Source organism: Crassostrea angulata, chromosome 5, assembly GCF_025612915.1.
Source record: "Crassostrea angulata isolate pt1a10 chromosome 5, ASM2561291v2, whole genome shotgun sequence".
Lineage (NCBI taxonomy): Eukaryota > Metazoa > Mollusca > Bivalvia > Ostreida > Ostreidae > Magallana > Magallana angulata.
The window spans coordinates 51556769-51572140 of NC_069115.1; the positions used below are offsets into that span (position 1 = coordinate 51556769).

The window sequence follows — 15372 nt, forward strand, 5'->3', positions numbered from 1 at the left end:
AAAAATTCTTTCATATGACCAAAAAAAATAATGTTTTGAAATTCAGAATAAATGTTATTAAATGATAAAAAAAAATCAATTTTTAAAATTCAGGTCTTATATCTATTGACTTGCACACATAACAAAGTGTGTGACATCATCAAAACTGCAGCGAAAGGAGGGGGAGGGGGTAATTGTTGAATTGTTTGCACATAATTTATTTGAAATGTAAATTAAGCAAGCTTAGTTCAAGTCTTATCAATCACAATAATAATATCCCACATGGGTTTAATAATTCTTTTTCTAGATCTGAAGGTAAAGTCATATTGCAGATATCAATTAAATGTCCTCTGCATGCTCCGGCCAAGAGAACAAGAGAGGGAACAGATTTCTGCAAATAGCCCCCAGGAGTAACATCATAAGGTCATGCCATCCTGATCTAGACAAGATTAGGCAGACCATCATGGACAGCCACAAAATGTGACCCTAATCAGCAGGAAAAAACCCTCCCCAAATCAGCTGGGACGTCCCTCATCAGCTGACTTTGTGGTCCCATCAAATTAAAAACAATGTACTTTGGTTGTTACACATGGAATCAATTCCTGCCATGGCTGCTATTGTGGGAGATAAGACTGCGAGGACCATTCCCTAAATCATCACTTCATTAAAGGCACCTGCTTTGCAATCAATTTACAAATTTTACAGTGTCAATCCTACTTAATTTTACACACTAATTGCTGAAAATGAATATTTTGGAATTACTTTGATAAGATAAAATTAGGCAGATATCAAATCCATCAGCAATCATGCTTCCCCTTCTTCATCATACTGCCAGCTTAAGTGTCCACAATGCAGACCCCTTGTACCAATCAAGCCAATAATTCCCTTAAACTAATTACTAAAATGTGACTAACCCAACCATTACTCTATACACCAATTTCTGTTCAAGTACTAAAGAACACAAGGGACAATATACCATTTTATGTCTACATTCTCTCTGTGTCAGTGAAATGAATCTGAGGTCTAAAGAACATGACAGAGCAATGTTGCATTATTAAGAGAGTCATGGCCAAGGATTGAAAAAACCCCAGACAGATGCTATTCTTCTACATTCCAGAGTCCTCAGACAATACACAAACATCTCTCTGCAGCACCATTCCTCTGACCAAGCTTCGTCAGGACCAGAGAGATTATTGTCCTGGTTGTGTTACAAGTTGTTTTTGGAGATGGCACCCCATCAGTTATCAGGACCATTAAATACTTCCCCCTTGTTGTAAATCAAGCTCTAATTAATTGAGCTGTAGCAGAACAAGCAGACTTTCATAATCGGTTATCTCGGCTCTCTGACACTGATAACCTCAGACTATGTCCCGTTAACCCAGGTCACCCCCAAGAAGCAGAGACAAAGCAGGCTCAGCCTCAAAGACCTGGTCAATTTGTTGTCTATATCACAGGCCTAGTAAGTAATAAGAGGAACTAAGGTCCTCCATTAGATAGGGCTGTTTCTGCTTTCATTGTAATTACGCTCAGTTTCCAGTTTCATTGCTGCTCTATCTCTTCTGTCAACTACCAGGGCAGTGAGAGGCAAGTTACATCAGTAGGAAAACAAACACTGGTCTCCCTCATACACACAGAGATGACTGAGTCAATAGTTTGATCATTTGTGTCAAATTAAGCAGGAATAATTAAAGGAGTTGCACTGTCCCCCTGTTTGTTTTGACTGTCAACAGCTTCATCAATTCCTGGCTAATTCTCTGATATACTGTCTTAATTGGAAATGCCAGGAGATTCTCCTCTTGCTTTCCAACAAAGACTTACAGATCCTTTAATTTAGAAATTCCACATACTTTTATCACAAAATGTTATCAAAAAATAATTTTTCAATTAAAAGTCTCATTAACAGAGTATGATGGTCTTTAAAGACCTAATTGCATGGACTACTTGACACTCCCTCAACGTCCTCTAGTTCTTGATCTTCCTTTGTAAATACTGCAATCTGTCACATAGCTAGGTTGATATACTTCTATTTCATTCATACACCAAAGACAAAGCTACCCCACTCCTCAAAGGTCAATGGTTTACCTGTCTCACTTGATAAAGATAAGTTATCTATATCCTCGATTCTTGCTTCCTGTTTAAACTGCGGTATGAGCCACCCATTAAGTTCTAGGTGTAATGTCACACACCTGATGCTGCAAATAATCTCACTCACACGGACCCCACAACACTGCACACAACAGCTTCTCTATCTTGTACAGGGTATATTTCTTCATTGAAACCAAGTCAGTCAACATGAATGTGTATCTGTTTTTGACATGCAATGTTGATAAAATATATCTCTGTTCTAAACAAAGGTTTGGTACGCAGACACTACCACAAGAGAAAAAGCAAAACACAACAGAAAGAAAGATAAAAAAAAAATACATTAGAGAATGTAGATGTCATTTCATTCATCTATTCAGTATCACTTCATACCTTAAAACAAATACAAAGCTGATAATTGACCCTTTTGATGCAAATTACTGCCCTTTATTCAGACTTTTAACAAACTTCAATCTCTGACACTTGCATAGATTACTATCTCCTAAACAGTCGTAAACAACAGTTCTCAAAACATATAATATCATTTCCTTAAAAAACTTTGATTATCTTTTACCGCTAGAAAGGATTTCACAAAAGAATGCCTCGGATAATCAGTTCAAGAAAATTAGTGCACATGTTTTCCAAAAGAGTTTTGTGACCCTGAAAATGCTAACTGTTAATGACAGGATGTAGAGGGCTCCAGTCAGTGCCAGACCAATTGTAACCAGTGTTTTTCATCCCATTCATTGTCGTACCCTGAAATCTCCACACAAAGCCCCAACCCTCCCCAATACAAACATAATGCTGCACTGAAATACACCAATCATTTATAACATTCCTGAAGTCAGTGAAGAAGAACAAATCATAGCATATCAACTTTATGACAGCTCTTATTGCTAGACAATCTTCCCTTGTGGGGGATTTGGTATTATGTGTATTGCAGAGAGGATCATAGCAATACCAATACACAAGGATAATAATGGGAGATGCTTATCACCCACTGTTTGGTATCAGGCAAGCAGGCCCTCTTTCTCTGCTTTTGTCTATAATGCTGTTAATATGGCCTAGATTGCGTGAAGATGTACAAAGCCTGGTCTGTTTCTCCTCCTATCTTTATTATTACTTTGCATGTTGTATAATGCACTAGAACAACTTGTTACTCTCATGTACCCCCTCATCTGGACACTCTTGATGTCTGCTTCATAAAAGCAAGCCTGGATTCTCTTTAATACACATTACAGAATATCGGCAGCAGTCTCGGCTCCCTCTTGTGGTGACCAGGGATCCTCATCAGACCATTTCAAACACGGGTTTATGTGAAATTCTATAAAATCAATTTGTTTATCTGTTTGAACTATGAGTGATCTCATTTAAGTCTGTCGGTGTCCTGTCTTGAGAAGTTTACAGTTACCTAAATAAAGATTAGAGCTACAAACCATATGATGTTGGAATTAAACTCTGATGCAGGGACATGACCAGTAATCAACTCTCTTTGTTTACACTGGTTGTAGAGATGAAGCGCAAATTTTGTGGGGAAATTTAAGATTTATATTACCAGAAATCTTAAATTTAAATTTTTATCTCACCGAATGATTTTCTTAGAAAAAATAAGTAAATTTACATATAATCTGGTGATTCCCAGCCTCATAGCTTTTGCTGATCTCTGGATTTTGCTGCATTAAGCAAGTGTGCACTCTACTGATCTAATTCATAATCCCCCTACATCCTTTTTTGTCCAACACCAACCAGGCATCACGGTAACATATTAATTGAACCCACTGATAGCGAAAAAATCAGTGTGGTATAATAATTTAGAGATTACTCATCCCCTATGACTGTATGTAATGTGTATTACACTCTATTTACTGGATGTCACCCAGTATCAGATCAAAGACATTACGTAGGTAATATATGTCCTCATTTGCACATCCATTGACACCTTTCAAGGTAATCTGATCGTCTCCCTTTATAAGCCCCTGCAGAGGAAGGTGTTTTCTGTGACGGGCTGATCAGCTGTTCTGTGTTGAACCACCCTGACACAGGGCTGGCCATTACTGGGCCTCCCGGGATCAGTGAGTTCTGGAGGAAAGCTATTGATACAGTTCCACATCACAGAGAATCGGTGAGAAAGCTCAATTTGTCATGTGCATGGATTATAAAGTAATCAAGGGAGCTGTGATTGAGATTCACATCAGCCTAGTCTACTCGCAATTCATGTCTTATCTTGGCCCGATCTATAAGTCTCATGAGCATGCACTCGGTTCTCATAGAATATATTTTTCATGGCTTTAACATCATACAATGGTTGCAAATCTCTATTTCCTTGGTCTATGAACTAAATAGATATCAAATCATCAATTTTAGAGATCACCTGTCTATATCACCTTTAGGCTCTATCATCAATGGTGTAATCAATCCCATGATATGTCTGGTCAGTATAGATGAATCAGTGCTTCACTCACATACCAAAGTTCCTTTATTAGTCTGTACCTACATAACAAAGTACCTTTTTCAGTCTGTACTCACATACAAAAGTACCTTTATTAGTCTGTAGTTACATACCAAAGTACCTGTATTGGTCTGTACTTACATACCAAAGTTCCTTTATTAGTCTGTATCCACATACCAAAGTACCTTTATTAGTCTGTACTTACATACCAAAGTACCTGTATTGGTATACATGTACTGACTTACCAAAGTACCTTTATTAGTCAGTACTCACATAACAAAGTACCTGTATTAGTCAGTACTCACATACCAAAGTACCTTTATTTAGTCTGTGCTCACATACCAAAAGTACCTTAATTGCTCTGTTCTTTGCTTTGATTCTTACAATTATTTTTCTTTATTAATTCTTTCATCATCACCATACATTACAGTATACATAATGCCCCCATCCCCTGAGTTCAACAGAAGTGCAAGAGCTGTTACATCCATCCCACTGTCCCTGATGGCTCATGCTGACCAAGACATGAAAACATCTCCCAAAATTCAATACACAGTCAATCATACCCCCCAAAATTGACAACCAGTTAATCAATTTCATTCCTCCTTGTTACAGCAATGCCTTTGATATCAAACCCCCTTCGTTTATTTGGGTTGAGTGCAGCAACTGGCTTTAGTGGTCAGGCAATCAAAAGTGATAGCCCAGTCTATTTCTTTGTTTCAACATTCCTCACATAAATATTTACCATCAAGACTTTATTGCTCATTTTATGCCAGCTTCACCCCAGCAATTTTACAGGGAATCAAAGTCCTCGCCAATCTGAGACCAAACACTGCTGATGACTTCCACCCTGTTCTGTCTGAACCTCATGTGATATAGTTTCATCTCCTCTGGCTTCATGTGGGATATTTACAGTTATATTACTGAATCTTATCATTTTCCCTGTATGAGTGACTTTTAATGTGTTTATTTTACATCAAATATGATACAGAGAGACTGTCTCCATTAATACATCCATGCTGCTTTCTCCCGGGGCTTGTTGCTCCTCCCTTTTCCCTTAGTCTTTGTTCGTATCTTTGATCTTAACTCAATCCATATTACCTATTACATACACAATGACTATGTAAACTGCTCAGAGTGTTCATACAGTCTGTACACAATCAAGGGAATCCATTACTCAGTCCTTTGAACAGCAAAATCATCTCTCAACAATCAACATCTAATGTACTCTTGCTTTGTGATTTGTTAGAGAAATGTTGAAGGTTGCTGGTATTATATCACAACAGTCACCCTATTATGAGTCTTCATGGCCTCTGAGCACCAGAGACAGACTATGATTTTATATCACTGTTCTAGTTCACCAATTTAATACGAACTGCCTGCCTCAGTGACAGTGCAACTCTGTTTATTATAACAATAAAGTCATTTTACTCTGAATCTCTTTTTGTGTATCTTTTTTAGCAAGAAGCTACTATAGTGTAGTGCATTAAGAGTAAGATGTGTATCATAACCTTTTTCTTACCTCTTTAATAAAAACAACTCCTCTTTTTGGACAATAAAACAAACCTAACTAAGCAAAGAATTTTTGATTATGTGAGCCTCCATTTTGTCTCCTTATATGTACATCTCATTAGACCATTCAAAATACCTAGCTAAGCTAGAAGTCCTAATTGGTCTTCACAATGCTTTCTTATATGTACAATACTTACTATCACAAAACACATCTAGCTAGGTTCTTATCAGTCTCCCTAATGTCTCTCTCTATAAATATGGACCAAACAACACATCTTTAGCTGAGTAAGACATCCTCATCGGTCTCCTTCATTCCTCCAAATATATACGATACATTGGTCTGTATTGGAATGTGAGTAGCTAAGTTGTAATCAGCCTTTTTTTATACTTGGAATATAGAAAACACCTAGCTAAGTAAGTAGTTGTCATCAGCCTCTATTATATCTGGCTGTATGTACAACACAATGGACCACGGAACACACCTATAGCTAAGCAAGGAGTACTAATCAGTCTCCTATATGCCTCCCTATATATACGATATACTGGAAACAGCCTCTTTTATACTTGGCCTATCTGTACAAAACAATGGACCACAAAAAACACCTATATCTAAGTAAGAAGTGGTAATCAGCCTCCCCACCTGTACTCTGTGAGGGAGACAACATCCTCCTACCTATCACCTGAGATCAGTGACGACAACCTGCAATCACAAACACATGTTTATCTGCACCAGGGACCACCTGTACAGGAGACAAGTGCAGTTTATCAGCTGCCTCTCCATCCACTTGAACTAATTGTGTATTGAACTCCCTCTTTGATGTGGTGTACTCCTTGAACAAATCACTTATTAAAATCATGATATTTTGCAATAAACTGCAAGGTTTACAGTTTTTATCTCTGGATGTATGCATTGAGTTGTGACCACCTACTAGCTACAGTTTACTTATACACTCATTATTGTAAGAGACCCACCGATCCACATCCCAGTCCGATCTTCTGTCTATCTGTCTACATCATAGACCTAATGGGTGCAATAGTACACCTGATTAAGAGATCAGATCTTCGTTCTTCCCCCAGTCATATTTAAGAGAGATCTTTGATACATCTCTGCCTTCTGCAGGTTTATCATTCTACTTATGAGCAATCCCTGTCACTGATTTTTGTCTACCGTACATATGTTAGTCTTCATTAATTCTTTGTTCTATCTGTGACTTCCCCTATGGTACTTCTGTATAATACTCTATTATTTATAGTACACTATGCTAACCTTTATATATCTAAATTGATAAATTCAGGTAAAAAAAATAAGAAATCTTTTTCTTGTTTAAAATCAATGTCTGCAATATATTTAAATTTTACTAGACGTTAACTTAAGGACAGACAAGATGTTTCTCAGTTTCATATAATTTTTCTTGATATTTTGTTCCCTATTTATTAACATTTAAACCTGTTAATTTCAAAAAATTCAGAGTACATTACCAGGCTCGTTTTGGAGCTATAATATTTTGAATTTTCCTTAAAACAGCACACAAAATGCATTTAAATGCTTAAGTAAAGTCATACTATACATTTTCAATTAAACACTTTATATCAAAATAAAAAAAATCATATTTCAAAAAAATATAATAATGAAATTACGAAGTGGAAATCTTCACATTGTGGAGATAGGAAAAAAATAGAAAAAATGGATGATAGGTCTCGTCTGACCTTAAGCAGACATTAATAGACTTTCAATGGAGTTGCATGAATAAATTTGCAAAATGTCCACTATAATCTTAAAGCATCCTCTGATATAGAATAACTACACGTATATAAACAGGACTCTACAATTGACAAGCTGAATAAACTGTTTTTAGGTGAATTCTTTTTAATAAATCTGTTTTTAATTACTTATTTTTGACATAACCAGTTATTTCTTAATTCTTTTCCATCTTTATACAATTCCTTTAAACTACATTCATAATTGTGATTACAGTAAAACTGGTTTTGCAAGAAAACAGATATGGTGAAATCTTGGATATTGCAAAGTTTTTTTGAGTCCCAAGGAAAATTCTCAACAAAGCTTTGCAAAATGGTTATAATGATTTTGAATAGAACAAATTTATGGATATAGAAATTGATTTTGAGTCCCATATAGGTGAATAATGACAAAACTTAACACTTAATTTTATATAAAATTTCTTTAAAGTTTTAAACGTTTGCACTACCATTTAACATAATAGTTTGAATGAATTCATTTTCACATAAATTCTTCAAATTACAATCCGATTATTTAAGTCAAAAGAATGTATTTTCATTTTTGAAGCCTCAAATAGCAAAACTTGTAGTCTCATGGTGAGAGAAAATAGTAAGTTCGCTATAGCTATTAATACAAATTAGTTATATGGATATTACAAAGTAAATCCAATGGTCTTTATGACTTTGCTATAACTGAGTTGAACTGTATATAAAAGAAGTTGAAAATTTAGAAAAGTTCACCAATAATTTTTTCCCTCTAAAAATTCAAGACTTTGGGCGGGGAGTTTAAAATGTAACATATGTTCACAGAGGACCAAGGAATTTGTGACCTTCCAAAAACCCATGTTTTACAAGGCCATAACAATACAGCAATGATGTGCCTGGGTGATAGCTCTGCTATCCTCTATAGAAAGCCCCCACAATACACAGGAAGTCTGTCCCAGGGCTACTGTGGAAAGTGACATCAATCGGGGTCTCCTTCCTGCAGGCCCAGTGCCCCCTGACCAGCTTCAATGAAAACTCAAGCTGCTGAGAGAAATTCTCCACATTCCTCTTCTTTCAATTTCTCCCTTCTTGAATGACTTGTCTTGACCAACCATTAAGACCCCAGGTTTTTCTCTTTTTGACCCCCTCCACCTAATACCTCTCTTGAACTGTACAGAAAATACCCGTAGAAGTAAATGATGCGAGCTGCAGCATTTAAAATTTTCTCAACCCAGCAGATTAAATGATCTGTCAATTTATCCAAATTAGATATAAAAATATTTCTATTAGACATGATGACACACTTCATGCTTTATGGGTTTCGATTCCTCCCTTCTGATTGAAGCTTACAATATCTGATTACTTTTGACTGGGATATCATAAAAAGTTGTTCACTTTAAACCTCTTCAGCATCAGATACTATGGAATTTCCAACCTCTCACAATTACATATATATTTTTTTCATACAATTTTATGCAAATGCTTCAAATTTCACTATATACCTCAAAGATTAAAGAATACACACCAATAACCCAATTCATTCAAAATATTTTCTCACACTTAAACCTGTCATGCTTTATAGTCAATTTGTCCTCATTTCAAGTTAATTCTTTGGCAAACACAATTTTTGTCCAGTTGTGGCAAAAAAGTAGCCAAATCACTAAGTCAGCTTTCATTTTTGCCACAGTGATTAATAAAAAGGTCAGAAAGGTGGAAACTGCAAGGAAAGTGAATTACAAAGAGTGGTGGGACAATGGAGACCCCCCAGCAGTTAGACTGGTCAGAAAAAAGGGAGACTGACATATCCTTCCTGAGTAGGGCTAACTGAAACAACAAGATCTGACACAACAATAAACTTGCATATTTGTGTACTGGACTGTTAACACACGGCACTCCTCTGGATGTTGGCTTAGTACAAGGTGGTCTTTCTTGGTCTGACCACTACATACTTTTGACACCTTGACCTATATTTTTTTTAGAGCCCCCCCCCCCCCTTAAACATATGGCCCCTTAAATGCTGGTCCAGGACTCAGTGACAGTAAACTCAAAGCCTTTGTCAATAGCCCCTTTAATTTTGCTGACTCTGAACTTTACAGTGCTTCAGTTTTAATCTTTAAATATTTACATTGCAATTTCCATACCTGTCCCGAAACCTGTTTGTTTTTTAAATTTCTCAAGCTTGTTTTGTGAATAAAAAAGGAGAAAATGTGAAGTATGAGAAATGTAGGCAGATAAGATGTTTGTGGCTCAATGGTCAGGTAGTTTGAGAGGGATATCCAAATCTTTATTGTCCATCTGAGTATTGCAGTTTTAGTCCCCCTCAGTACCTTGCAAGACCGATCAGTGATCAAGTTCTCACACATACAAATCACCTTTAAAAGGAATCAAAACGGGAGGAAATTGATATTTTAAATGGGACATCATAAAAGCAATTTGTGCTGTGAGGTATGCCATTCATAAGCCTTGCTGCCCGGTGTATGGGTCTCTCACACATTCTTCCCAAATCATGCAGCATTCCCCTCATTCATGACCCTGGGTCCTGTTGATATGGTAAAGGAGTTTCCCTCTCCCTCATAAAACATTCGGTTGATATCAAGGTAACATGTAAAGCAATGAGAAGTGAACTTTACTTTAACAACACCTATTTTGGAAAATTCAACCCCCCCCCCCCCAAAAAAAAAAAGAAAAAAAGATTAAACCAAACACCAAACTTTCAGATTATGCAACAGATAGCTTTGGATTTTTATAAGTGATAATACAGCTTTCATATTAATTCAAAGAATGCTTGGAATCATATTACAAGTAAAACTTATTTAATGTTTGCAACCTGCTTTGTACTTGGCCAATGAACAAGAGGCCTGCGAATTCTTTGTTGCAGCATAAAATCTTTACTTCCTTAATAGGTTTTGCCGACAGGAAACAGCATTTAAGATGCAACGAGGAAGAAAGAGGAGTGAAAGGATCATCTGCAATACACATGTTGGTCCAAACACTCTATGCTAAATTCTATCTATCTATCTATCTATCTATCTATCTATCTATCTATCTATCTATCTATCTATCTATCTATCTATCTATCTATCTATCTATCTATCTATCTATCTATTCATTTTATATCTATCTATCTATCTAAAGAAAGAGAGAAAAGGAAAGAAAGATTTCCAGTTGAATTTGAGTACACAAAAGATAACCAATTTCCAACAGATACACAACAGGATTTCCTTTGAAGTGCAGCGGTTCTTTTATCTCCTTACATAATACAGTCCACTCGGCAGTTTTTAAGCTTACTACGTTATAACCATCACTTAACTGAAGCCATGACATCACACTGTCTAAGCTGATTTCAAAATGAAAGGAAAAACAGAATGCCTAATTTTACTTTCATCTCTAGTAAAATGATGCATTAACTGCATACATTTGAATTAACATAAAATCAACTAAAAAAGATATGAACTGTGTGTCATTAATGTTTGCACTACGGGCATAAATTTACATAAATTACAGAGAAACAGTCTCTGCAGGCATATATGTATTTCATACTTTCTATATGAAGAAAGATAACTCAATTCAGGTGGAAAAGTTTTCTGAAGTATTATTTTAATAACATGTAGCAACTCTATAATTTAGAACAGAGAGAACATTGGAATATAATTTTTGACAGGGATGGAAGCAAAAGACAGTATGTTGTCCGCTACTGATTGACAATAAAATACAAGATGATTTGTACATGTAAGCTTAAATTCTTTACACTTCCATAACCAATTTCTTAAAAATCTTAACTTAATTGTAAATTTATTTAACATTTCTTAGATTGAATTTAGGTGTAAATCAATTTAACATTTGAATCCCAGTAGGAATATTCATATGCTCTTAATTTTTATCACCCCCCCCTAAAAAAATCCAGCAAATAAAATCAGTTTATAAATCTGTTAGTTATCCCTTTTAAGTAAACACACTGGTGTTTACAGGTAGCTTAAACTCCTGATCTTTTCATATATTTATAGAAAAAAAATATTAAAACACAAGATTTATTCACTATTTTCAAAATATTTTCAATTTTAATAAACTTGTATTTTTAACTACCACCCCCTCCCAAAGTTCAATTATCGTTACAATCCTCTATGGCCTAAGTGAGATAACTCTTGCTCTATCCACTCACCTCCGAGGGACACCTGTTCTACACTGATGTTGACTGCCCCAGAGCTGGCCTGCTTGGAGATGAACTCATTGTCTACAGACAGCGAGTTGGATGGAATCTGTATGGTCGCCTGACTGGTTCCCCCTGTCGATGTGGCAATCGCTAAAGCCTGCTCAATCATGAATATCTCGCAACCACTTTTAGTATGTTCCTAAAAAATACAACACCAATATTTCAGATTTTGTTCACAGCACATACAGTATTCAATATTATAATAGACAAAAACCATTCGACAGTGGTAGTTCCCTAGGAGTCTAATTTCAATCAAATTTTTAAAATGTTCAGTATATCACAGAGGTTTCCTCTTGTAAAGCATATACATTGTCAGGGCACATGCTGGGCAAGTTTGGTTCCAAAGAAGGCTACAATCACCCTCAAGAACAATCTGTTGGTAGATCTGACCATTGAGCCACAAAATTAACAAGCTCACTCTTGATCTCAACCTCACTTCTCTCACCTCACCATAAATTTCTTTTATAAAGCTGAGGCTGAGATCGGCAGCAAGCTCCTATAAGTTTCCAGGCCATGGAGCCTGATTATTCTGGTCTATCTCACCTTGAGTGCAGTCTCGGACTTGAAGATGGTTCCGCACTTCTCGCAGACATGGGTCTTGACGTCGGAATGCTTCCTCTCGATGTGCTTCCTGATGTCGGTGAAGGTATAGCCGTAGAACTCACAGACCCCACACTTGTAGTCCTTCTGCCCATTGTGTCTGCAACAACGAGAGGGGGAGACCCCCAGAGAGAGCTCAGACTCGAGTGTTGTCTACTGTTCATACAGCTCAACACTTAACAGAAGGGGCAAATTAGTGGTGAGGATGTTCCAAAGGGTTAGCAAGAGATGTTCTCACACCTAGTTCAGACTTTACCAAGGAGGGCCTTAACTTTTTTAACTATAGCTAAAGTTTACTTCTTTTCTAAGGATTGGTCAATTCTATGTCATGATAACATGCACCAAAGAAAGAGACAATGTTTCCTTACAACCTCAGCAACCATTGGGCAAGTTAGGCTATAAAGGTTTTATTTTCCGGAGTTTTCCCGGAATTTCCGTGCGGTGGGGTGAGGACAGCCTACCTTTTGAGGTGGAGCTCCTTGTTCTTGATGTGACGGAAGGCCTTACCACACACATCACAGACATGCTTCGGCTCTTCATGGATCAGAATGTGCTTTGATATATCAGATTTTTCACAACCCCTGTAAAACAAACACATAAAATTGACCCAGTTGTTTTTCTTTTTTTTGGATCGCACAAACCTAAATTAAAAACACTTATTCAGCTTTAATCACAGCTTGCAGTTTTTAATTAATTGAGCCGAGTTCTGGACACATGTAGCATGTCATTGAAAGTGACAGTTGCAACATAATTGACGTAACTGGATCACTTCATGATATAGACTGTGCCATCCACACTCAGGACAATATAACCTCATCAAAGTTCTCAGACACATGTTTCACTTCAAAGACCTTGACTAACAAATTATTGCAAAAAACCTCTCCAGGATTTGACCTGAGCATGCAGGTATGAATGATGTGTACTTTAGTTTTGTCTAGGTTTTTAAGACAATTTACCTGTTGTACATGACAAGCCCTAATACACCACAGACGGAATTCTTGTTCTGTATGTACCGACTTAACAGGGGTCTCCGTCTGCGGAATTCAGGCCATTGACACCGAAAACTCAAACATCTCCCCATCTTGTATTGGTCCTTTATTACCCCAGTTGCTTATTTTTCTAATATCGCCTGTCTAATCAAACAATTAGCACCTTCCAACAAGCTTCACACGGGATCAAGATGTAAGAAAAACATTACCAAAATATTTCTCTCATGGAAAAGAATATTCCCAGTATGTCAATGGACATAATTTGACAATTAGAACAAAACAGTGGGATTTGTGGGGGGAACTGGTCCATTGATCTTCTTACCAGTGAAGCTCCCCATTAATCCTGTAATTGATAATAAATCTACTGTTTTACCTGGCAATACAGGTAAACGCTGACACAAAGGTCATACCTGTGTAGGTGCATGGACTTAACCTTGTCTGTGACTAGACTCACTTTTACCTACACCCTATCATTAAGTTATTTGGGGGGCGGAGGCATCATCATGAAACCCTCTGTTCTAGATTGTAACTACAGGTAGATAGAAAACCTTGGACAGGTACTAAATATGACGGCTCCCTGTGATCAACCTGCCCAGAGCCTGACTACGTTCAGAGGGCTGAGGATGCTTCAATACACAAATGTCATTGGTCAAACGGCTAAGTTCAGCAAGGTTGCTTTTGAATGATCAAGAGGGGATATTTTAAAGATTTTGTTTCTTTTTTTTGTTTAAAACTTTTTAAAGTTTGGGGTTCAAATGACAAAGAAAGTTTTCATTCTATCTGCTTAGAAGCCTACGTTGAGGTCAGATAGATTCCTGAAGTTGAAAATTCTGGATCTGCAGTTCGTCATATAAGCCATCATATTGTACATACAGCTTTCTGTACATTACAGCTTCGCAATATCACATAAATTTTGTTAGAAATTATCTTTCAAAGAAAACCATTGTTGAATGAAATGAATATCTGTAATAATATAGTAATTGTTATCAACAGCAAACTTTCCAGGTGTAGGATAGTAAGGCTTTACGAATCCGGGTGAATTAAATTTACATTGTAAAACTCCTTGTTTCAAACTCTTGAATGATGCCAGCTACTAACTATGGTGAACCATACATGCTTGAAGTTGGTGCAGGCAATAGGTTTGGAAAATATCACCCTCGTCATACAATATCACCCATTGCTACATTCTACCACCATAAAAGGTAAGGTTTCATCATATGGAAAGAACATTATTTATTGCAAATGTTTCTCAATCATTCATATCTATCTTATTCACATGAAAGTGTAATATAGGGCAATACTGAGAACAGGTTTCAAATTTAACTGCACCTTTACCAGTTTCCTGGTATTAACTACGCTAATTTCAAATGACACTTCTTTTCTACAGATAAAAAAAACTTTATGTAATCCCAAAAGAATTTTTGTGTGGAAAGTCCACATGACAAGTAGGAAGGAAGTGCATCTTCCAGCCCAGAGCAAGGAGTTACTCGCTGCCGCAGGAGACCTTGTTTGTATACCTCCGGCTGTGACATAGATAGCCCATCTACACAAAGCAAGGATTGATAAAGCTTTACTCTAACCAATAATATTTTTTCTAATTTAATAAGCGCTTGTTGTTGTTAATATTATCTTCTCAAAGTATTTTCATCATCTTTGAAGTTTCATCTAAAAGTTGATAAAAATATAAACTCAATAATACCTGTTTAACTTTTGACTTTTAATACAAGATTACAACTTAAATTAGAAAGACAAATGAACCATCATTTAAACCAAAAAATAACTGTTAAACTTGGGCCTTTATTCTTATTATTAATGAAAAAGATTGAATCATA

General features: G+C 36.4%; 1 protein-coding gene across 3 annotated transcripts in view; it reads right to left on the reverse strand.

Moving 5' to 3' along the window:
* The window catches only part of LOC128183468 (uncharacterized), a 58004-nt gene that overhangs the window by 22551 nt on the left and 20081 nt on the right, over positions 1-15372 (reverse strand). For all 3 annotated transcript variants that reach the window (XM_052852449.1, XM_052852450.1, XM_052852448.1), the window contains exons 16-18: positions 13013-13132; positions 12495-12651; positions 11901-12090 (exon numbers count right to left, since the gene is read on the reverse strand). In XM_052852449.1, the coding sequence (XP_052708409.1) occupies positions 11901-12090; positions 12495-12651; positions 13013-13132 (467 nt within the window). The remainder of the gene's footprint in view (positions 1-11900; positions 12091-12494; positions 12652-13012; positions 13133-15372) is intronic.